The sequence below is a fragment of the Pangasianodon hypophthalmus genome, chromosome 2, assembly GCF_027358585.1.
Source record: "Pangasianodon hypophthalmus isolate fPanHyp1 chromosome 2, fPanHyp1.pri, whole genome shotgun sequence".
Lineage (NCBI taxonomy): Eukaryota > Metazoa > Chordata > Actinopteri > Siluriformes > Pangasiidae > Pangasianodon > Pangasianodon hypophthalmus.
The window spans coordinates 32546514-32571526 of record NC_069711.1 but is presented as its reverse complement, the minus strand read 5'-3'; the positions used below and the strand labels follow the sequence as shown (position 1 = coordinate 32571526).

Below are 25013 nucleotides of genomic sequence, written 5' to 3'. Positions count from 1 at the left end.
GAGAAGCGCCAATAAAGCCAAGGGTGCCAAAACTTTCTTTTCTTTCACAAAAATTGTGTTCTATCGGCCATATAGTGAATATGTTCTTTGCTTTTGTGCATTGTAGTTAGCGGGCATGACAACAACAACAACAACGACCAAAAAAAACGCACAATAAAACATCCAATTTCTGTTCATTTAATGTGGGAGTGGTTTGCGAAACATTTAAATCCCTTCAGGTTTGTATTTTTATATGAATATTTGACAAGCATTTGAGTTTAAAAGACAATAAAAATGTGGAAGTCAGATTGGTTTTTTCCAACAGAAGAACATTTGAAAAGATAAAGAAAGAAATTCACTAGACAACCAAAGATTGTTGTGCCATATTTTCCAATAGAAAAGCTTCTCTAATTGTGTGAGATTGAGGACGATTCTGTGATGATAGCGTTAGATCAATGTCCTTGTCCCGGTTCCGTAAGACGGCTCATTTGGCAGTGGAGATAGCGGTGAAACATTGGATTTGAGATTTTAAGGTACCATTGTTAAAAAGTCCAGTGGAAAAGTGCTCGAAGGCTACATTCACATTACAAGCTACTTTGCACAATTCTGATTTTTTGCTCAAATCGGATTCATTCGTAACTGTAAGAGACCCATATCTGTTTTTCATGTGAATGCATCCCTGCCCTGAAACATCCACATGCGCACTATTTCCATTTCCTGTGTTACAAAAACTCATAGGTTCTAGTAAGTTCCTAGGTTCAGTTCAGCTTCCCTAATATCAACTAAATCAGCAGTTTCCCCATTCTTCCACTTAATGTAGTCACTGAATGACGACAACAGTGCTATTAGCCTGAGTGTTGGGAAAAAGCCACATGAATTCTGGTCTGACCGTTCTCACTCATGTCTCATGGCCACTTAATCAGGTATGTATCCGATCACATATAAAAGTGGCTCAGGTCAGATTTTTGTGTTCTAAAAAAAATCACGTTAAGGCAGAAAATTGGATGTGTGTCACTTCAACTTGGTAATGTAAACGTCGCCTTAGTAACATTGTGTGTGTATCTGTTTTTTTTGCCACTCCATCCTGGAACACTCCACTAGACATGGATAAGGAATTTCAGTCAGAAACGGACCGGCCCATAATGATTTTCGGTCATCTTGAGCCTCCTCGGCTGAATGGGTGTCTCCTGTAACCCACTTACGCCCTTTCCACAGTTTGCCGAGTTGGTTCATTGTTCTCTGAAGTGGAGGAATCCTTCTTTACGCTCTAAGTCTCCATGACTGTGTTTTTCCAGATGTTCTGTGCTGCTGTTGAATATGTCTAAATGTATGGTTCGCGACACGCAAATATGAGTATGAATGGATATCTTATGATTAGTATGCCTAGAAATTATTCACAACATTTCAAACCATAGCTAGAGACTATCACTTCATCGCGTTATTACTTCATTGTAGAGATGCTGTCAGTGATCCAGAGAACTGACGCTTCTTTCTAGATGTTTCATAAAAGTCCATTCCTGGCCATTGACCAAACAATGAGCTGAGTGCTTAGTAATCAGTGTCCTTTATAAAGACAGAGCAGGCTGCCAGTACGAATATACAATCAGAGGAAAATTTCTTTTCAACTAGATGTTCTGGAGATTTCCTTCTCCGATAAAAACCAACACCTTTAGCCTTTCACACAGTTTATCTTCTGTAATGTTCAAAATAGCCTTCACATGCAGCATGATTAAAGCGTTGGCTGGCAATTTCCACGCTTACTTGTTCTGACAATAAGATAAAGCACATAGAGAGCCATGCCTAGAGTGACACGTGAAAATAAATTTTGATCTAAAAACATGAAAATAGACATCTATCAATCCTAAACATTAACTGTATGAATGTTTATCGCTATGCTACATATACGGCAGCTATAAGGCTAGACATGTCATAATCGACGACAGGGTACGTAGTATATCCCGAAGTGTCTCACAGCAATTTGCGCATGATTACAATTTACGTACAATACATTGTACTTTTTAAACCGTTTATAGTTACATTTATTGTTGTGGAATGTCCTTGAAACAAGTTAGTTCCTGTGATTACTTACTTTATAGCAGCAGAAAACTTACAGTTACATCTCTAGCTGTGAGCACTGACACTGGAGACTCCTTCCATAAATGCTAAATAAACATCTCCTTACAGAAAACATCATCCTATCAACAATGATGTGGAGCGTCCGCTATACAAGTGCGTGTGTAAGCTGTTACTATAGAAAAGGTAACGTATTAGAACGAGCGCTGTGATTTACCTTGTAGCCAGAACTACTGTCCGGAGCTGCAGTTATAGAAAATTCTGACCAATCAGAATCAAGAATTCAACACTGCTGTGGTATTAGATTAATATAATTGAATCTGATTAATATAATTTACTTTGTATCTGGTTAAAAAGTTGGTTGTATTCTGTAGCTGGTGTTGAGACTGTGATTCACTGGATTCTCCAAATTGCTCCCAGAAACATTTAAGTCTTTGTAATGCACCAAAAATATGCCTATTGTCTTTCTTTTTCTTTTTTTTAAACATCACCTCTGTAAATTCTGGGTATTCGCTGTGGAATGCATGTGTCGCATCCTGTACGGGATCCTGATGCGTCCGCAGGATGACATGAGAGGCGACTACGAGTCAAGGTGATACCTTCTGCCTTTTAAACCTTTTAAACTTTCTCAAATCATGCTGGAAACCCTGTTTAACAACCTGCAAGGGGGCGATAGTTCAAGCGAAGAGAAAAACGGCCTGATGTGATTAAAGAAAAGAGCGGAATTGTGCAACGCTGCGTTGATGCCGAACAGGCCGTAAGCAACATGTTTGTGATTTGCTTCTAAGTAAGAGAACATCAGTGTCATTAAATGTCATTAATTTTTTTTCCTCACCATGACCTGGAAGATTAATTACACATGTCCCGAGCTGTTTGTTTCAAAAGCAAGATTCTGACATAAAAGGAGATCTGAGGTTCTCGGTGCCCAGTTTTCCATTTTCCTCCCATGTGTAACTCATCTGGCGGCGAGCGAAGCTGGTGAAAAGGGAGGGAGCGAGTCTTTCGCTGTGGCTTTTTCATTAGCGCATATGGAACCAATGTGGAGCATCACAACAACCAGATGCTCGGCTTGCTGTGAGCTCTGAAATTGATTTCAATTTCTACAATTTTAACAAAAATATTTGCAAACAAACAAAGGCAAATGCCTAGATGTACAACCACACACAGACACACACACACAGGACTGAATTCTGGTGTCAGCAAGAGTGTGTGGCAGCACCAAATCCGAGGCTCCTTCCTGTGCTGTTCCCACAGGCAGAAACACATGTCAGCTGTGCGCTGTTTACTCCTGCCTCTCCGTTTTTCCATCATGTGTATTCTTGCATTTGTGTGTGTGTGTGTGTGTGTGTGTGTGTATGTGTATGTGTGTGTGAGGAAGCGACGCATCCTGTTGGACTAAAGCTACCACCGGCAGTCACATATCACTTAGTGTTGTGACCTTCAACAGTATCTTTAGCAACCTGGCAGCATGGACGAAGCACAATCCAGAAGAGAAGATCCTCCTGGATCTCCTGGAGGTGGAACAGTCATACAGTCAGAAATACTGGCACTCCTTAAGAGTGTACAGAAAGGATTGCGTAAAATTTCGCAACTAGCCACCTTCCCTCAAACAAACAATTATTCTCATAAGAAATTAATTAATTGACACTTGTAAAGAGTTCTGTCTTGCTTTTTTAGATGCTCCGAGTCTCATTTGTGGCTTTTGAGCAAATATGTTATACAGATGTCATTCCTCTCTCTGTCATCCATCAGCATGGGAAAAAACAAAGAGCTTTCAGTACAAAAGAGACAGACAGCTGTTGAAATGTCAGGTGATGGACATAAAAAAACCTCTTGAACCTCTGGAATCCTCTTGTTTGTGGAATGTTCTCAGTTCTGTAACGTTCTTCGTACTGCGCATGGTTCTCTAATGCTTTTGGTACTGGAATGTGTCCAGTTCTGTTACACTCTAGTTTCCAAAATGTTCCTGGTTCTGTAACTCTCTTTTTATTCTGGGATGTTCCCAGTTTTTAAACTATCTTTTTATTCTGGAATGTTCCAGGTTCCAGAACCCTCTTGTTTCTGGAATGTTCCAGGTTCTGGAACCCTCTTGTTTCTGGAATATTCCTGGTTCTGGAACCCTCTTGTTTCTGGAATATTCCTGGTTCTGGAACCCTCTTGTTTCTGGAATATTCCTGCTTCTTGAACCCTCTTGTTTCTGGAATATTCCTGGTTCTGGAACCCTCTTGTTTCTGGAATATTCCTGCTTCTTGAACCCTCTTGTTTCTGGAATATTCCTGGTTCTGGAACACTCTTGTTTCTGGAATATTCCTGGTTCTGGAACCCTCTTGTTTCTGGAATATTCCTGGTTCTGGAACCCTCTTGTTTCTGGAATATTCCTGCTTCTTGAACCCTCTTGTTTCTGGAATATTCCTGCTTCTTGAACCCTCTTGTTTCTGGAATATTCCTGGTTCTGGAACCCTCTTGTTTCTGGAATATTCCTGGTTCTGGAACCCTCTTGTTTCTGGAATATTCCTGGTTCTGGAACACTCTTGTTTCTGGAATCTTCCTGGTTTATGAACCCTTTTGTTTCTGGAATGTTCCCAGTTCTAGAATTGTTTCTGGAATCAGGAATCAGATGGAAAACACCACAAACAATTTTTACCAACTGAAAGAGACTACACTTTACCCAGTCTGCTGGTTCAGTAAACGATTTTATATGGTTGCATTTGTATTTTTAAGAACAAGTACACTATGATGTGAAAGCAAAAAAAAAAAAAATACTGAAGAAGACTCCAGTTGTATTATGATTACAACCTACAAAATATTATCCTTGGAATACAAATAACTTATAAGAAACCTGCAACACCGACACAGTGTTTCCAACATGCAGCTTAACATGCGAGAAAACAAAAACTGAATTCTGAAATTTCCCGTCTCGCACACCCAACCAACATTTCCCACATCTGTAAACCCTAATTATATGCAAAGTGATGAAGATGAACATTTCAAAATGTATTAAGGATTTTTGGCCCATTAATAGATAATAATTAATACATATACAAAAGATGTCAATATGGCTCGTAATTGTTGTATACTGATTGTGAGCATGTTATGCTTTTATAAATATACACAAAGTACACACTCACATGGACATCCATTACACACTATTTTGAGAAGTCTATTTACATTTTCCAAGTGTGAGCAGTTTTTTTTTTTCCAGCATATGAAGTTGAAATGCCCTAAGAATAAGTAAAATGCAAGAATATTAAACGCACCTATATGTTCCAGACATAAAGACATGCTGTATAAGGCCTCCTGTGCTTATTCATTTATTTATTTTTAGAAAACGTAGGGAACTGTAAACGTGTCTATGCTGACTGTAAGTAGTGAAATGGAAGAAAAACAAGAAAAAAACTTTTCCCTTTAGAGTACGCAATTTAACAAGCTTTGATAACCAGTAAACTGTATTAAATGGATTTAATACAGTACAATAAGGCTCATACATATATATATATATATATATATTGTCAGTATTATCCATGTTCATGACTAACACAGTTAAAAACTTCTAAACACACGAGGAGTCGAATTCCCCAAGCTATTAGCATAAAGAATTTAAGACATAAATGCTTTTCCATAAATAATGGCATATAGGCTTTGCGCTTCTCCTTACTGTGGTCTGGGTTCGTCTGTTCGTGAAGTCCCCTATTCCAGAAACCTTTCAAACCATCAAGTGCAGAAACACAACAAAGAACAGATGGAGTTTCACAATCAATACACCCAGTATAGAAACTCACAGAGAAACCAAATCTCACAGAACGTCCTTTCCAAGCCAGAGGGAATGTAATCCAGATCTCTTGTAAAGTCTCTTGTGCGTTGCTAATCCCACATGCCGTCCTGTTTAAGATGTTTAAGCACGGCCAACGGGCGGCGCTTTCATCAGCGTACATGTTCATTAGTCATGTGGGTTCTAGCCTCCCTCTGTGTTCTCTCTCAGTTCTCAGCTCACACTAAGAATCTCATTCTCATTAAGAAATCACGGAAGATGTTATCTGGCTTTGTAGCGAAAGGCGATTTCAGTGCCAAAGTATTTTTTGATAGTCCCCAATGGGGTTGATTGAAGGCGGCTGGAGGCTCGCGGCTGTCTCTGTTTGTTGTCTTTGAGTGTGTAAAGACAACGATCCTCACATGTAGATGTTATCTGAGCGGAGGATGGTGGCCTCCATGTTGTGGAAGCTCTTGCCGTTCAGCGTGTCCATGTGGCTGTCGATGCTGTAGCAGCGGTGCACCTCGGTCATGGAGGAGGTGGTGAAGGACGTCGAGCGCAACGCCTCCGTGTTGGTGAACGTGCTGCCAAACTGGATGCGGTACTGATTCCAGTGGCGCCGTAACACACCCTGGACCTGCAGGACGAAGGCGCACACACAGGGATTTTAGACCATAAGATTATTACTTCTACATTACTGTATGAGATGATCCCAATAAAATCCTATAACAGACTGCGTGTTCTCCTCATTCTGTCAAAATAGATGATGCCGATCCTCTAAAGATAGACGTGTGATTAAAGGAAACAACTATGTTCTTTTTACGTCATCAATCAGCACGAACAAGAAAATACTCGTGTAGAAAACGGGCTCGTATAAAAAACACAAACATTTTAAACTTGAGGTAATAAGGATCATTTTTCTGTCCTTTAGCATGTTTCATTTATGTTTTATTATGTATTTGTAGCTGTTCTGGGAGTTTGCCGTTTTTCTATTGGTGGTTTTAGACAAGCGTTGTAGCAGAGCTCACACTCTGAGATTTTAATCCCTCAAATGAACTCTGTTGTCAGTCTTCTCTGGTCGAAGACTTACACGTTCAATGATCGCCAGATCGCCAGATTCTTTCACAGATCGCCAGATTCTTTCACAGAACGCCAGATTCTTTCATAACCAAAGAATTCTTTCACAATGTGTGATTTTTGTGACACCATGATCGGGGCAGAAATGATAATGTATTTTAAAAAACACAGAAAATCTGGCTTGACTCAATTTTTGTAATGAATACTAAATATATACAGTAGTGTGCAAAAGTCTTAGGCACATGCAAAGAAATGCTGTAGAGCAAAGATGCCTTCAAAAATAATGAAACTAAATGTTTCTACATAAAAAACTACTATAAAGAGCAGTAAACAGTAATAAATGAAACAAAGTCAATATCTGGTGTGACGATCCTTCGCTTTAAATAAATAAAGCAGTATCTGAGGTGCAGTGTGTGAAGTTTTATAAGGAAATGAGCTGGAAGTGTTACTGAGCATCTTGCAGAAGCAGCCACAGTTCTTCTGGAGACTTTGACTGTCGACTTGCTTCTTATTTCTGCAGCGAAACCCAGCAGCCTTCATTATGTTTTTATCTGAAAAGTGTCTCTTATGGAATCTGCTGCTTTCTTTACTGACATACAAACATTTTTCTGGAACATTTAATTTTTTGCTGGAAAAGTAATGTTTGGAATCTAAAAAGTTTTTGTACTGAATCAATAATGTAGAAGTCATAAAATAAACATCTATAACAAAGTTTGTACTAAAAAAAATAGGGTGCCTAAGACTTTTGCACAGTACTGTATATATTTTAAAACTTTGATTACTCACATAGTTTTACACTTGCACATTCGTAATCCCTCAGGTTATTTGAACAGTTGCGAAGGTTAGGGTTAGGGGCGGAGTCAGTGTATATACCTTTTCTCAACACTTCATTCATACAAAATAAAAACAAAATCACACAACTTCACCTTCATTCTCATGAATTTGTATGAATCAGGTGTTCAGGTCAGTTTAACCAGAGAACAGCAACACAAAATAAAAGGGTTAAAGGGCTTGATGTAGAGAAAATTTTAATCTGAATTTTGATCTGATTATTTTAGAAATTTACGTTTGTTTCCGTTCTTTGGGCTTAAATACAAAAATTAAATGAAGTAATACAAATTTATTTTGATGATTTTAAAAGTTTGATGCAAATCCAAGTGGTATGGATATTATTCCATAAAGAAAATTTCAGAAATTTGAATTTTGCCTTGAATTTAAATTTTTCATAATGACTCACCTCTCCATTGAAGAAGCAGAAGATTGTGGCCACCAGCAGACCCTAGAGATGGAGATAAAAAGATAATCTCAATACCAGCGGATTTACTACTGAATTAAAAAGTGAACGCTTTTTCTATAAGTGTGTAAGAAAGGCACAGACGGCTTAGCTCAGAGGAATGGTACTTCTATCTTGCTACATTAGTCATTTACAGCATTTAGCAGATGCTCTTATCCAGAGGGTTAAGGGCCATGATCAGGGCTCCAGCAGTGGCAGCCCGGCTATACTGGGATTTGAACTCATGACCTTCCAATCAGAAGTCCAATGTCCTGTCCACCAAGCTACCACTGCCCCTCAGGCCTGCTCTCTCTCACAGAAATCACATTTCTGAGATGGTAATGTAACTTCTTACCTGGTAATGGATCATAATGGCCATCATGTACGCATAGATCTCGAGGGAGCGGCGGCTCTCGGGTTTGTAGGACAGCAGGACGATCTGGATGCCCAGGAGGGGCACGAGGATCAGGGTGGCTCTCACAGCCTTCATGTAGAGGCTGGTCTCGGCCTGGTGGGTCACTTTAAGCTTGGTGATCAATACCCGCACAATGTTCAAGAGGAAGAACAGGTTCACCTAAAAGAGAGAGAGAGAAAGAGAGAGAGAAACAAGAGATGTATGGTTAAAGATATACAGTACTTAGAAGTATATACTGTATGTTGTGAAGCTAAAAAATAAGTTCTTTTCTGATGTTGCAAGTAAAAACTGCTCTGCATTACAAAACAAACATACAGTTAAGAGTTTGATTGAGATTTTGTTAGCAATGAAAGATAAATGACAGAACATAATTTACTCAAACTCATCCATTGTTCACTGATTACAATGCAAAGTGCGACACTAGGATAAGAAAGAATTGCACAGAATTTACGGAAATTAAATTAAAAAAAAAACTGCCCATAAAAGCAACTCTGCCAAAAATGGTTAATGATTTATTTAAATGAAAAAGAGGAAAGATAAAATGTTCTGTAAAAAAAAGATAATGTTAAAGATCCAGTACAAAATGTTACCAAATCATCTGCTTCCAATCAGACTGTAATTATTTTTAAAAAAAATGATAAAATTTTTTAAAACAAGATATCACGAAAACTATTGTATTGTGACAAAATCTATCAGAATATCAATATTATATACCTACGCTGCCGAGCCCTGTGGTGGTGAAAAGGTGGAGAGAGAGAGAGAGAGAGAGAGAGAGAGAGAGAGAGCGATCGAGAGAGCACTCACCAGTAAAGCGGCACAAATGGGCCCGTGGATAATATAAAGCAGAGACGTATTGGAACTGATCCAACAACTGCAGAAAACAAGATACAGATTTTTCACAATGTTACACCCCCCTTTTTTCAGTGCAGTAATTTACAACAACTGTGTATTAAAGTCACCCTCAACTTCAAAACAAGTGTTTTTTATGAATAAAACCTTTAATGCGTGAGCACAGATGGGTCAACGCAGCAGTTTTCTTTAAAGAAAGAGGGCTTGGAAATTTCATTAGAAAGGAAGAGTTGTTGCACATGTGACAGACAAGAGTTATTGCATCATAAAATAAAAAGAGCCAATCATGGGGCAATATGCAAACGGAGGGACATGGGGTGTGTCCAAATTTGCATATTCATCCAATCTTTATTTCTTGATGAGGGTATAAGTGTTGAACCTTCTGCTACCGTCGAGTGACTTTTATTGATGCACATTTTAGCATATTATAACAGCTTTAACAGTTACATTCAGCTCTGAGTTTAATGCGTCTCAAACACGCACTTACTTGTCATTGTAGTAATAGCTTCTGGCTATAGCATGTATTACAGCTGGGATAATAGGAAATCCTGAAAAATATGAAACATCAACAGTTCTCCATTATAATTTTAAATAATAATTCATTTCATTCCATGCTAGAAAGAAATTTACTCAAGTCAATCATAAGAGATTATAAACTCACCCCAACCCAGTAGATAATACCACATGAGGCGTTGCTTCTCGGCAAACACAGCAACGACGATGAGTGTGTGGAGATAAATTCCCTCACACAGCATCCAAAAGTACATACAGCCCAGAATGTACAGGTGGATAAACATGCACACCTTACAGCTCACCTGGGGGCAAAAACATACGCACAAGAGACGGACGCTTCTAAACAACTACGGTACCATGAAAATTCAAGGTAAAAATATGCTCTTAGTTGAATTCTTTTCAAAGAATCAGTTGATAATGAAGGGACCGATGAATGTTCAGTTACAGCCGAGTGTATTCTCAGTTCTGATTGGTCAGAAGGATTCGTTTTCCAAAAACAGCAGCCTAGTCAATAATGTGTTGTTCTTTAACAAAGAAAATGTCTAACTGTTAATGCGATGAGATGTTTATTTAACATTTATGGAAGGAGCCTCCAGTGCCAGAGCTTTAACTTTTCCTGAAACGGGTAAATCCTCAAGATGGAGGAGTTTTTTTTTTTTAATAACATAAGAAGCTCTACTTTATTTATTTATTAAATTTTATTACAAAGCAGAGAAAAAAAAGTGAAGTTGGTGTATAGCTGCTATAACGTATAGCTTACAGCTACTATAACGTAAGCGACAACTTGTTTCTCACGGAGGTTCCACAACATTAAACGTAACTATGAAAGACACACTTCCAAGTGTTTTATTCCTTTCTTGTCACAAAACAATGTAAAGCCTACTCACCGGGTTGGACTGCACTAACTCCTCGTTGTTAACAATAGCCGTGAACCAGAAAATGGTTATGACTGAATTCAGGACAAAGGAGAAGAAAAGGTTTTTATGAAGCGTAATCCTCTGGCAACTTAGGCTCCTGAGGGAAGAGAAAATGAATCAGTGCAAGTGCTGAACTTGAACATAATTTAGCCATTTCTGCATGAACATATCATCACACTTACTTGAAATGGAAGAATATTCCCAAAGAAGCAAGTAAAGAGATCAGCGACAATCCATGACCGATCAGGACCAAGTAGTAGAGGTTAATCGCTGCCTAAATTAAAAATAAAACATATAATGTACAAACATTTTATCACATATTCCAAGAACTTAAAATATGCTGTGTAGATCTACAATAAAATGTGCTTGTAAGTGCTGACATTCTGCTTTAGCACAGTAACGCTTTTAATGCTATTTGAATTTATTTTCAGACAAAAGAACGGCCATCCAGCACAAATTTCCTTGGGTGTGAGGTTTAACGGTCGGTTTCTACTTGCAGAAGCAGCTGCGACACGGCGACATTTTTTTCCACACACTCGCATGCAAACTTTATGTACATCTGGAGGATTAAAGGCAACATCAACTAGATGGCACATACGAGCTGAAACACTCCTGTCCATCAGGTTTCCGAGTTGAACTGTAAGCGATTTCATGCAGTGACGTTAAACACACTGACAAATGCTTCCTGTCTTTAATACCTTCGCAGTTGTTGTGATTGTCATCATGAACTGCGTCTCAAACCTAAAACTCTGACCTTACATTCAAAAGTATTTACTAATCTAGAAAATCCAGAAGACTGGTACGCAAAACAGACGTCTTGATACGTCTGAAGGTGACATGAGAGGTTTTTATAATTTAAACACTAACTGTAATAGGAAAACTGGTTAGTGTTAGTGCTCAGTAATGGTCTAGAAAAGTACATTATTATGTGATTTGAGACACAGTGCTAGTTTGTTTAGTCGGTTGAGGACACAGTGTCACATGATGCTACACTGCCTGCGTTCTTTACGTTGGTATTGCACCAGTAGCTTTAATTTCTGAGGACGTGCACAAGTGCATAAGGTCCAAACGACCACAGGATATACGTAGCAGCTTTTTCTTACGTACTGTATGTGCAGATAAAAACAAGTATACTTCAGTCTTTCTTTTCAAACCCACCTGCTGGCGCTCAGCAGTGAATTGTTTACAGGTCGTGTAATTGGTCCAGGTTCTGTTGCTGTCAGGGTGGACAAACCACTTGCCAGATTCGGTGCAGATTTTCGTGGCCATCTCTGAAAAACAGTAAAAATTAGTAACATATCACATTAAGGGTCTTTTAAGTAAGATTAATTACTACAATAATTTAACATTAACAAATGACTAAATTCAGCATTAAGGCTCCAGTAGTAACGCTAACAAACCGTAAAGCCGTTCTGGCCATGTGCATTTGTTTTAATTCTGGTTGTGTCTCCTTCCCCTATCCTGTCGTTGGTGTATTTCCCAAATGTAATTACCAACTGTTCACTGTCCAGCTCTTGATTGCCTAGTTTGTCTGTTCATACTTTGTTTTATCTTTGTCTAGTTGCAAACGCTCATGCTGTGTTTGATTTAACTCAGGAGTGTGGAAGTCAGAACTTGGAATTATGTCATTTTCGACGTCCGCTACAACGTGAGAAAAAACCTGGATGCCTCCACGTTCGTCTTTTGTTAGCAAAAATCTAACACTGTGATGAGAGATGTATATTTGCACATATTTACTGTATGCAGACTTTCCGAGTAGGAATTCCGAGTTGAGAGAGTTTTCTTTGGGTTTTATGAATTGAGTTGAACGTGGCATTATCGCATCTTTCTGTCTTGTCCAAGTCCAAGCCATGCGTTCTAGCTCTGGATACAGAGCTTTCTGTGTTTTCTCAATTTGGATGATGAATTTTTCTTGGTTGATGCCGTTATAGGAAAATAATCAAAGGCGATGTGGTGTGATGAAGTGAAGCTAAGTTGATTACTTTCATATAACATCACATCCTGAAGTGTTTCAAACAATGTTGTGACAATGTTTATTGTTAAAAGCGCTACACGATTAAAACTGACTTGCACTGGAATACTTTTTTTACCTGAAGTGTCAAAGTCCGTGTAGTAATCAGGACAGTGCTGTGTTGCGGTGCTTCCAGCCTCCACGTCGTCCCAACACAACCAGCCGTCCCATGTGCGGTTACACATCAGCCCAGCTGCACAGCACACACACACACACACACACACACACACACAAGAAGAATCAGAATCTGAATCAGAACGTCTTCATTCTTCAGTACTTGCCAGGTGTACGAATTTGCTTTGGCATTAAGAACTGCTCAACAGGGAATCACGGAAGCTTGGGACTACTAAAATTGCAAGAGAACACTGCAAAACAGAAAAATAAATAAATAAAATCCGGACCATGCCACAGCCATCTCTGGGTGGGAGGGGCATACATGCACTAGCCAATCACGGGTGTCTGTGGCCCCGCACACGCCTGCCATTAACATGCGTCCTGCCCTGAATCACCGATTGACTGAGCCAATATCAATATAGCGGTACACGATTATTCTATATTAGAAAGTAAATAAAATCAATTCGACATCTACGGTGAGGTTTAAGTATGTTTAAGCAGAAAAATTTTGCCCTGATCTTTTTAGCCAGAATTCAGATGCAGCGATATCCGATGGGTTTTCCTAGATCACCACGCCTTTGTTCCAAGATCCTCAGCGGTGAATCCTTATCCAAAAAGCCAGCAGAAAACAGTATTTACGCATTAATAAACCACTGGAGGTCAAGAGCACTGCCTAGAACAAAACAAAGCAGTTCTCCTAACGAAATAACAGATTACTTGCAGTTCTGCTACAGTGTTGTGTGTTTCTAATTAATACAAAAAATGTGAACACAATGATATCAGGTCAGTTAGTTAGTGACAAATTTGAAAAACACAAATTATAAGAATAATGTGCTAAGTTTCCCAAAAGAATTATCATTAAATGGTATGACAAGCATCACTCTCTCTACCAAACAATAAAAAGAAGAAGAAAAAGAAGAATTATTAGTATTAGTAGTAGTTATAAAGTGAAATGAACTTAGAGAAAAGGAATAATAGTACACAGAAAGATAAATCCAAAGAAGATGACTTGATATTTATGCTTTGTGCTTAATGCTTTTGTAAAAATGGATCGTTTTCGGTAAGAACAGTCCTCTAATGATAAATGGCTAATTACACAGATGTACTCTAAACACTCTATTTCCAAATCTAATCTAATCTCGTTAAACAAAATCTGTCTTCTTAAAGACATAACTGCTTCCCCTAACTCCGGGAGATGCTTGCACACTGCAGTTCAGACATATTTACTGATAGATAACTCTGAATTATTCTCGCTGGTCAGCCGCAAAAAAAATCAACACGGAACAAATCAACAAGTTCTGACAATCTTCACAGTCGCTGTCAAACAAAACGTCTGGCCTGGGAACAGCTGGAGCTGCGCCATATGACGGGAAGATGTTGAGTGTTTGCAGATGAACAATGCATTGACTCGGACACGCCCGACACACAAAACACAATGGCATTCCAGTGAGTCAGTTGTTGTTCACTCAAAGAAGAAAAGAAAATTTAATATACATGTATACACTCATTCCTAAAGTGTCCTCACACACGAAGCGTTTCATCTACTTTTAGATGCAATGGAGGTGGAAATTAACTTACAAGCAGCTGTAACTTTTTACTATAGAGTGTCATTTGAATTAGGCATTTGTTCTGTAGAAGAGTATAACTGAAAATTTACACTTGTGCATTTCCATAAAGAAAAAAAAAACTTTATACTCGTTACATTTTTCTTTAGACCTTCTAAGTAAGTTAGGGTTAGGTACTGAATCCAACAATCATGTTTCTGTGCATTTTAACATTATTTTTTACCTATATTTATACAACAGCGCTGGTGAATTCTGGATTCGGATTGGCCAGAAGGTGTTGATTCATTTTTTTTAACAGCAGCTCTGACAGTAGTGTAGTATTTTATTTTTTCTATAGTAACAGCTCATTTACAGGGCTCTGTAAGGCGGACGCTGCACAGAAACGGATAAAAAATAAAGAAAACGTGTGTAATTGTTGATATGGTGAAGTTTTCTGTAAGGAGTTCACTTAACATTTATGGAAGGAGTCTCCAGTGTCAGAGACAGAGGTAAAGCTGTAACTTTAAGTTTTCTGAGGAGTTTAAGCTTTGCGGTTTCTCAGTAACATGACAAGCTGTGTTTTTTTTTGGTTTTTTTTACTTATTAACTTCAAGAGAGTGAAAAAAGAGAGAGGCTAGTGAGGGAACAGAAACTAGCTTGCTTTGTGGACGTTCCACAACATTAAACAGACAATAAGTTCTTAATTAAACAAAAACATTGTAATTGTTGACAAATCGCTTTGGTATAAGAGGAATAAAACATTTCGGGACTTGCGTGACCTGTTGTGTTTTCGTGTTTTTAACCTTATATCTAATATTCAATCAAATCTATACCATCTAGGACATCACAATCAATCATCTTTTAGAAAGGTATTGTAGGGAATTGTAAGAAAAGGTATTTCTGAAACTAACATTAACCATTGTAACGTTTCATAAGAATGTCATAAGACTTATGGGAATTTTTACAAATTTGTAACCCTGTCCGAAATTTTCCGATCAAATCATTTACTATCTTCTTTTAAACACCTTGCGGCCTCCTCTCCTAAACGATAATTAACAGCTCTAAAAATGTGAATTTGGATTTTTTACCTATTCGATGGTGATTGTTGTCCTTTGTGATCTTTTGGTAGCACTCAAACTGGGCCATCACAATCTTGTTGCGAGAGCCGTCGATGTCGTGAGTGCCGTTCCTGGATTTCTGCTGCGTGTCATTCTTGGACGAGCGGGCCACCGTGAACAACTGCAGGACCGGAACAAAGAGTTCAGTAGACAATCCAGCATACACTAAGCTTTTAAGAAAACATGAATAAACAACATGTACATAAATGGGATAAATTCAATTATTTTAATAATGTAAGAAGTGTAATAACTATACTAAATATGCTGGGTTAGACTGCACTGTAATGGTGACTGGACATCAGTGTACCTCACATAATGTGGACAGGAACAACAACGAGGTTATCCAGTATCCAAACATGGTTCTTCTCATGAATTAACACAACGGTCCTGAAAATACAGAACAGAATTCTATCATCATTGATATTGTAAGCACAGAAGGTGCAAACACATCACAAATAAGACATCAATGCTTACAGTTCACTGCACTCCACCTTAAATGAATGGATTCACAAGAACGACCAAAAGACTGTAAAGGGGCGGGGAATGTAAGGGGCGGAGAGTGTAAGGGGCAGGAAACAAGAGCAGTGCGATGTGAAGTGAGTCGACTGTGCAATAATAATATAATAATATTAATATAATATTATATATATTATATATGTAATATATAATAATATAACATGATTCATTTTTATTGGTCATATGGTGACGAAGCGGCACTCAAAAGGCAGTGGACCAAATCTCACATGTGGATCATTTTTTTCCTCTTAGCTAAGTTGTAAGAAAGTGGACAAAGGCATGATTGACACTAGAGAAATACCAAGCAAGATGGAAAAGCGTCTGGGAAATCGCAAATCTGGATGATGCCACAGTTATCCATGGCCTAGAGTAAAGTAGGATAGAGTAATCCATGGCCAATCACAGGTGTCTATGAACTCTTGTATGCGGAAAAGGACGGATGTTATGTTAGTGTGAGCAGCAGTTAGGGTGGCTTCATGTGTGTCGGAGGAAGCGTGTGTTTGCTCCATCCTCCCTGGTTGGTCGTATGATGACGGAGAGTTAGCTAGTGTGTGGGAATTGGCAAGACCAAATTGGGGAGAAAATGGAGAAAAAAAACAGCATGCAAGACAGCAAGAAAGTGATAGTGGCAAAGGTGGGTAAAAGGTTTTAAACTACCCTGTCTACCTTAGTTGGGCAATTCTACCACAGACATCCTTATTGAAAATATTGCATTATTTAGAGAACAAAAGGGTCTCAGAATGTAACTGGTCCCTCTAACAGAACGGCTGACCCCAGCCTGGCCCCCTCTGTTGAAATGGTCTAGAAACATCACTGCAAAGCAAAAACAGAGTTTCACAACACTTTCTCTCCGATGACTTTCCGGTGGTTAGTTGTGTTGGCTCAGTTTTAGTAAACTTCGATTTTCCCCAAGCAAACAGCCGGGGATCGGCGAACCCATTGTCCAAGCCAGGACTGTAGCAACAGAGCTGTTATAAGGCCAAAGGCAAGTGGAATGAATCCAAGCCTTCTTGACATAACAGTCCAGTCTATCGAGGGACCCCTGACTACAACACGGGGGAAGCGTGAAAATCCTCAGACCTACACTAGAAGACTCACTTGTGCCCATTTTTGGCTGTAGACAGGCAGACCAGGGCCAAGTTTCTAATAAAAAAAGGAAAGATTGTTACGCACGGTGATGACTTTAGCTTATGGACATCATTTACCATTAGGTGAAAGGTGTCTGGGTAACATGTCAAAGCCATCGGTGAGTAATCTTACCCTAAGTGGTGGTAAATCATGAAGACATTTCACCAAAACAATGGTCTGATTGGGTGAAAACGTTTACAGATTCAGAGCTGCAATTAATATTTCATAGATTTCCTTCCCTATAATGGCCATTTAATGTGAAAACTACATTGGCTTTGTAAATCTCCTGCTGGCTTCTGATCAATATCTCATCTCTCAGATGTTTTAAGGAAACCCAAAGCTCTTTCGACAACCTTCCAATGCTAACAACCGCCAAGCATCTCAAACGTGTTCATGGCTCTGTTGTTGTTTTCCTTTTTTAATCAAGACCCGTCGGTCCATTCATGGCCAGGGGGCACGAGACGCCATGTGATTCTTTTGTTCGACCTCCAAACATTTCCTGCTCCGAATGGGGGAACAAAACCACATGATTCGGCTCATATGTGGAAAACTATCCATTTTTTTTCTTGCCTTTGTGGAATGGTAAGAAAAACGCTTCCGAGAAGTCCAGACAGACAGACTGAATTAATAAGAGTGTGTTTTATCTTCCATTAACATCCACCTGAATGGAAAGTGGTTTTATTTAGGAAATGCCACTCGCTTTTCTTTTTTTAAAGAGACTCAATCACATCACAAAGTAAATACACCTGCGTCGGATGAACATGAATGTTATCAGATTCCACTTGCGGTGAACAAACAGCTGTAACATTAAATTAAATCACGTAGACGTAATTTTTTTCTTTTTTGGATACAATGCGGGGTATGATTTTGTGCAGGCTAATAATAAATGGTGCTGAAAACCATATGTGGTGTCCGTCCTGTTAAACCTTCCTTCCTGCTTTCCTTCCCTCATTCTCAGAATCTCTTGCTGACAGCGGGACAGGGGCATCCGTACTAACAAAACAAAACGGCGTATGGTCTAACCTGAAGAACTTTACTGGCTCGCTCTGGTACTTTGGTGACAATAATGCATTGTTTGATGAAAAACCTTCGGGAATGAAGTCCTTGAAAACGCCTTTCTTTAGCTCCTACTGAGACGTCGTCGGTTTAAACTGTCACACGAATGGACTTGTTTTTATAACGAACTTATGACACAGTTTGTTTACAACCATTTCATTAAAGCTTTTTTGCTTTCAAGCTTTTTTAGATTTCAGGCTTTGGACTAAAGGTGTGACGATATATATATTTTGCTATAATGGCCAGGAAAGCTGACGTAGGTTATATAGCCTACGTTATGATAACAGCATTACAATGGGACATTTGAAAGAACCGACAGACCAGTAAATTTTCCTTAACTTGAACAGTTGTGACTTTTCACTCAATCTGAGACAAGCCGACTGCTATATAGAGCGAGACCATGTTCGCTAAACAGCATGTGATCATCAGCAGGTCAATATCGCAATTGGGGTTTTATTCCAAAATCACAGGTTTTTGTTGTATTAGTCTTATAGTGGGAGTGAACTGCGTTACATCATCTTCAAGTAGCTTAACATTCATATACAATTTTTGACTTTTTTTATGACTCTGTACGAGTAATTCTCTCTACAAGCCAATAGGAGAGCAAGAGGCGTGTCTGTTTGGTAGTTCACCCCAAGAAAGTGGAAAGAATGAATAAAAATCCCTAGCGACATCTAATTTTGAGCCCAACTTGAGATACATGCCTTCATTTTTTTTAAAGCAAGCCAGATTTAGCTTGCAGTTTTACTCAAATTCTTCCTTACGAAGTGCACAGTTTTGTCCACTATGTATCCATAGGGTATGTCTGAAGAAAAATGATGGAGATTGCCTCCGTTTTTCATTCATTTATTTGTTCATTCATCCATATATCCATCATTAGTAACTGCTTTATCCTGGTCAGGGTCACAGAGGACCACAGAAGGATAAATATGATGCTGCTTTCACATTTGTCCAAAATTAGGAACCTACCCATCTACGTCTCTCCCATCCTTAAAGTAATGACATTGTCCACATTACTGTACATACTGAATATCTTAATTTATACCTCAGTGCTGCTGAATTCTGGATTCTGATTGGTCAGAAGGTGTTGATTAATTCTCTATAACAGCAGCTCTGACAGTAGCGCAGCTCCGAATCACAGTTTAATATTAATGCGCTCATTGTAATACTTTACCGTAAGGCTGTAGAACTCGAGTGCAGTCTCCACACATCTTCTGTACTGACTTGGACTTGTCTCGGACTTGGTCATTGGACTCACTCAGTATGGAGTTGTTCTCAACCGTGAGTTTGTAAAAAATAATGTTTATGTTGTTTTTTCTTTTAGCATGCACAAAGTTTAACAAGAAGTAATTCTTTCTTCTAGAAAACAGCCTGTGCAGGAGTGAAGACAACTAGTTGAAGTAAAGTCTTGGGCTCGAAAAGGATTTGATGGCTAGTCCTGGTCTTGGACTTGACAATGAAGGTCTGGGCTACAGCTCTACGTTATCGTTTCTATAGCAACAGCTAACACAGGGACTTGTACTTTGTGCTTTGGGATTCCTTGGCAATGTGACGAGTTGCATTTATTAACTTCGAGAGGGAGAAAAAAGAGAGGCTGGTGAGGGAATGGCTGTCTATAGCTGCCGGTCCACAACACTAACTATAAACAGATAAAAGACTTCAGGACGTTCTGTTATTGGAAAATAATCAACTTCGGGGTGTTAACAGTAACTCTGCTTCATCACGCCACCCTATAACAACACGACACAGAGTGCTTTATTCCTTATATAACAGATATGTGATTGCCTGCACGTGCTATAGCATAAACTTTTAACAAGTTTAACACGTGTTCAATAGAAAATCAGAATTTAGTATTCGTTTACTTAAAGGCAAATAAAATATGGAATAAAAATGAAGTATATCCTGTATTATCTTTTCATTTTTATATCAGTTTGTTAGCAGCTAATATTGTATCTGGAAATATATGGAAATAAAGCGGTGAAGCAGCGACGGTTGTCACAGTGAAGAGAGTTTTTAAACGGTTAACCGTCTCTGAACTTGTTTCACGTCTGAACAATGTACGAAGTAGAGGAACAGGATCATGTGTTAAAATTTAGCGACAGAAAAAAAAACAAAACGCTACAAGGCTACAATTTAAGCTAATCATCCTATTTAAAAACGTTTGTTCCGGCCACTTAATACATACATCTGTAGGTGCCATGGACATATTTGTTGGAATGTTATGGCTGTATGAGGTAAAAGAATGAAACTTTTTCGACTTTCTGTCTTTTTATATTTTCTGTTCAGTGACACTATATAAAATATTGCTTTGATGCTTGTATACTGTATGTTTAACAGTACAGACATTAATAGCAAAAACAGATTACAGACCCGTCCCTGCTGCCAATAGGCTTTAGGTTCCTCCCATTTTTGATTGGCCCCTGAAACAGAAACTCCTTTCAGTCCACCGAGATGGAACCATGTACAGGGTACAGAGTACCAGTAATCACCATTTCAGTATATTTCTCATGTTAAATAATCTGATTTTCATAATAAAAAGCTCACCGAAACACACTGAAATTGCACCTTAACGAATAAACTAACAGCAGAAATCCCCTCTCGGTGCTGTTCGTCATGCTAATACAATGACGACTCTCTTCTCAATATAGAATCCTAAAAGGTGAGGAAATGATGAAAACCAGGGGAAAAGTTTCAGGTAATTCTGTTATTGTCTCGAAGTTGCAGAACAGCGATGTGGAAGTCTTTCCATATCTATATTGGGATTTCCTTGGGTGTGCTGCGGGTCACAACAGGAAGCTCGAATGGCAGTGACTTATTTGCTGTTGTTTTCTTTCTGCATTGCAAGAAAGGCTTTCCAGACCAGGCATCTGCACTTGACCTCTGGTGAGGATTTTTCAGGTTTAAAATGCCCCGCACCATAGAAGGTCCATCACAGAAGCAGATCTCAAGAAAAAAAAAAAGCAAGTCCATAAAACTGATGGATCCACCACTGGAGAAAGGAACACAAGACATGGTAAGGAGATTCTACTCCATCTTGTCTACCATCTCCAACCTCGTTATGTAGGCATGGAGTTGATTTTAAGACTAAAAATGGCGTGAAGGACTGGATGGACGTGAACGTTTGGTGGAAAAACAAAGAGCCGAAACATGATAACCTGTTGCCCTTCCTGAAGAGTCCGAGGAGGAGTTTATGGAAGGTTTCTCTTGTTCCCCTCCTCCCTCTCGCTCGTTCTCTCGGCTGGCCCCTGGCTGCTCACCCCTCCAGCCCTTAAATCAGGAAGCCTGTGTCAGTGCTGACAGTTTGTTTAACTCGTGTCAGTTTGGGAAACACCCATGGACATCAAACTCAAAAAATTTTCCACTTCGCACCTAAAGAGTGTGAGATAAGAGACAGCCAACACCTCACAAATTCCAGATTCGCCTAATGCTGCAAACATGCGTGAACCAGACACGCAAACATTTTAAAAGCATTTTAGAATATTATAGGGTTATTAAAATGAGCCTAATATCTAGAAAATAGTTCACACACAGAAAGCGAGAAGTAACTACAGTTTACTACAGTAATAAAGGTGTCACAGGTAGAGGCTGGAAAAAGTCTGGAATAGTGCAATGGCTTTTCTTTTATAAAGAGAATGAAAGAAACTTCACAATGTGACCTCTTCAGGAGCACTTCGCTCATACGGATGATACGATATAAATAAAATTACTGTAATTACGAACTCACCATAAGCTAGCATAGGCTATCTTGAAAATTTCAGTAAGGTCAGTTTGTCGACAGGTTTTCAAATCCATTTGACTAATCTCAGTGAGATTATGAAATCAGAAATGTTTTCAGATGTTGCAAACCTGTAGCGTAATTCTTAATATTTTGTCTCAAACTTTGATCCATGGTGTAAGATGAAAGTGTGTAAGGATGGGGGAGTTTAAAAGAACACCTCCTGCCAACAAATTTGTTCCACACTTAACGCCTATTTCGCAACTGGACTTAAAACTTCCTAGAAACTTCAGCAGCAAGTGGAAAAGACAAGCGTGCTTTATAGGGATTAGGAAGCCAAAAGCGCCGAACATGACCACACAGAGGCAAAAACTCCCTGGTGTCCAGCTGGACTTGTAAAACGCACATCTGACTCAATCCTGTAGACATAAATCATCAGATATAAACACTGATTCAACCTCGGAGGTGTTAATTCAACACCACGAACACTTTAGATCGTATTCTGATGCAGTGGAGAGATTGTTATTCAACACAGCAGGAGTTGAATAAATACAGAAAATAAAAAAGTTCTCTCAGAGGAAGTGGGAAAAAAAAACAATACTGAACCCTATAACATGAGATAAAGATTCCCTTTACCACATCATGTATATTTACCAGAAAAAGAATCAGAAGATAGAAACAAGGAAATCTGCAAATGGAAAAGCTGAGTTAAACAGACAGAAAAAATCTTTTTGCACATTTCAATCACTTTTTTTTTTAATGATATCCATGTTGTGTGAATTAAACAAATTCCCATATTATTGGCGCCCATCGAAAAACCAAAATGCTCCTTCAAAACAACTTTAACCCCAAATTTAACCCTTATTCAAACTCTGTCACACTTTATACTGTAATTAAACACTTTAACAACTCTGTGCAAGCATTCTGAATAGTTTATTCTGAGTAACTATAGCTAGCTATAACATATATACAGCAACTCTACACTCAACTACTGGGCACAAAAGAACCCTAAACCCAAACTCAAGCCCTTATTCAACACTGTAAGAGTTCATTAAACACTCTGATAGCAAATGCATGCATTCTGGGTAATCACTGCTAAGAACATATCTATAACATGTACAGTATGTGTCAACAACATCGCATCGTTCAGGTAATTAAGAGAAATTTGAAGACGCACGCGCTCCGTGTTATGTAGATGCAGCGCAATAACGTTAGATCACCTTCTACCATCAGCACAACATGGAAATAATGAAAGCAAGGACAATGAACGATACTTCTTTTTTTTTTATCTTTTCATCCAACTCACCGCACAGGAGCGAGAAAATCCGAAAGCGAATAAAAAAAAGTTTTACTGGAATAAGGAAGTCAGCAGCAGAAACAGCAGCAGCAGCAGCAGCAGAGGCGCGCGCGCTGTTCTACACACACACACACACACACACACACACACACACACACGCACATACACATATACGCACATACACACATCCACAGCGCGCGATCATTAACTACGGAATCGCGTGCGTCAAGCGCGCTGACGTTCTCTCTCTCTCTCTCTCTCTCTCTCTCGGCGCGTGAACGCGCTTTCTAACTCAACTCCCTGGGCAACTCAGTAACGGAACCTCTGACTTCCGGTGACATCAGCGCTCCACTGTTGCTATGGTAACCCGTCCCCCCTACCGACCCTGCGCACTAGCATACTCCGCAGTACAGAGGTAGAAGTGTGCGCTGCCTGTAGCGCTGTAGCGTGGACGTGTTTATCGATTTAATTTCAGAGCTGAACATTTATTTTGTACTCGGGTTCGTGTGTCTGTGTCTCCACGAGCTCTGATTTTGTATAAATAAAGTTCTTTCTTTATATTTAGTTTAGTAGGTTAGTGATTTGGTTTATTCTCATTTTACTGACAGGGTTGTCTTCTCATGTGCTCATTGCTCTAATGCTTACATTTTCCATCAGATTAATCACTGGTCTCATCTGATCTCATCTGATCTCATTCTATCTCATCTCATCTTCTCATCTTCTCTCTTTTTATCTCTTTTTATCTCATCTTCTCATCTTCTCTCTTTTTATCTCATCTTCTCAACTTATCTCATCGTACCTTATCTCTTCTGTGCTCATCTCATCTTATCTCTTCTTATCTCATCTCATCTTAACTCATCTGATCTTATCTCATCTTATCTCATTCTATCTCATCTTATTTTCTCATCTTATCTCATCTGATCTCATCTTATCTCTTTTTAATCTCTTCTTATCTTATCTCATCTTATTTCATCTGATCTGATCTTATCTCATCTTATCTCATCTTACCCCGTTCTATCTCATCTTAGCTCATCTGCTCTTATCTCATCTTATCTCATAGTACCTTATCTCTTCTTATCTCATCTGATCTCATCTTATCTGATCTGATCTTATCTCATCTAATCCCATCTGACCTGATCTCATCTTATCTCTTTTTAATCTCTTCTTATCTTATCTCATCTTATTTCATCTGATCTGATCTTATCTCATCTAATCTCATCTTCTCATCTTATCTCATCTTACCTCGTTCTATCTCATCTTAGCTCATCTGCTCTTATCTCATCTTATCTCATAGTACCTTATCTCTTCTTATCTCATCTGATCTCATCTTATCTGATCTTATCTCATCTAATCCCATCTGATCTGATCTCATCTTATCTCATGTCATCTTTTATTTAAATGGCAAATATTAAGCTTTTAATGGTCTTAACAACAAATCATTGGTCAGAAAATGAGCGAGAATGAAACGGACGCACTCCTGAGAGCTCCTGTGCCTCCATTTGCTGGTTTCTGTTTGAACTGAACTGTTGGTTTGAGGGAAAGCTAGAAACAGGGAAATTCACTTCTATAGTCTTCTTGTACGCAAAAGGTAAAGTCATGATAATGATTAAAACATTTGATGTAAAATTCAAACTAACACATGTCTGAGTGTACAAAATGTTCCAAAAATA

The 25013-nt window shown here is 38.8% G+C and overlaps 1 protein-coding gene across 2 annotated transcripts; it reads right to left on the bottom strand.

Moving 5' to 3' along the window:
• Nucleotides 1–2539: 2539 nt before the first annotated feature.
• Nucleotides 2540–23615, bottom strand: calcrlb (calcitonin receptor-like b). 2 transcript variants are annotated; one of them, XM_034297695.2, is made up of 13 exons: nucleotides 23353–23615; nucleotides 15939–16018; nucleotides 15602–15752; nucleotides 12935–13048; nucleotides 12003–12115; nucleotides 11027–11118; nucleotides 10815–10941; nucleotides 10076–10229; nucleotides 9902–9962; nucleotides 9370–9436; nucleotides 8506–8724; nucleotides 8115–8156; nucleotides 2540–6437 (listed from the first exon to the last, which is right to left on the bottom strand). In XM_034297695.2, exons 2-13 carry the CDS (start codon nucleotides 15999–16001, stop codon nucleotides 6219–6221), a joined length of 1422 nt encoding a protein of 473 aa, XP_034153586.1. In that variant the 5' UTR covers nucleotides 16002–16018; nucleotides 23353–23615; the 3' UTR covers nucleotides 2540–6218. The 2 variants fall into 2 exon arrangements, with proteins under 2 accessions (XP_034153586.1, XP_053087931.1); XM_053231956.1 differs by lacking the exon at nucleotides 23353–23615 and adding an exon at nucleotides 19506–23341.
• Nucleotides 23616–25013: the final 1398 nt, after the last annotated feature.

Coding starts and splice junctions, on each gene's coding strand:
- calcrlb (XM_034297695.2), bottom strand. CDS start 16,001: ATGAGAAGAACCATGTTTGGATACTGGATAACCTCGTTGTTGTTCCTG. Junction 12,116..12,934: donor CACGGACTTTGACACTTCAG/GTAAAAAAAGTA, acceptor ACTGTTTTTCAG/AGATGGCCACGAAAATCTGC. Junction 11,119..12,002: donor TCACTGCTGAGCGCCAGCAG/GTGGGTTTGAAA, acceptor TTTTTAATTTAG/GCAGCGATTAACCTCTACTA.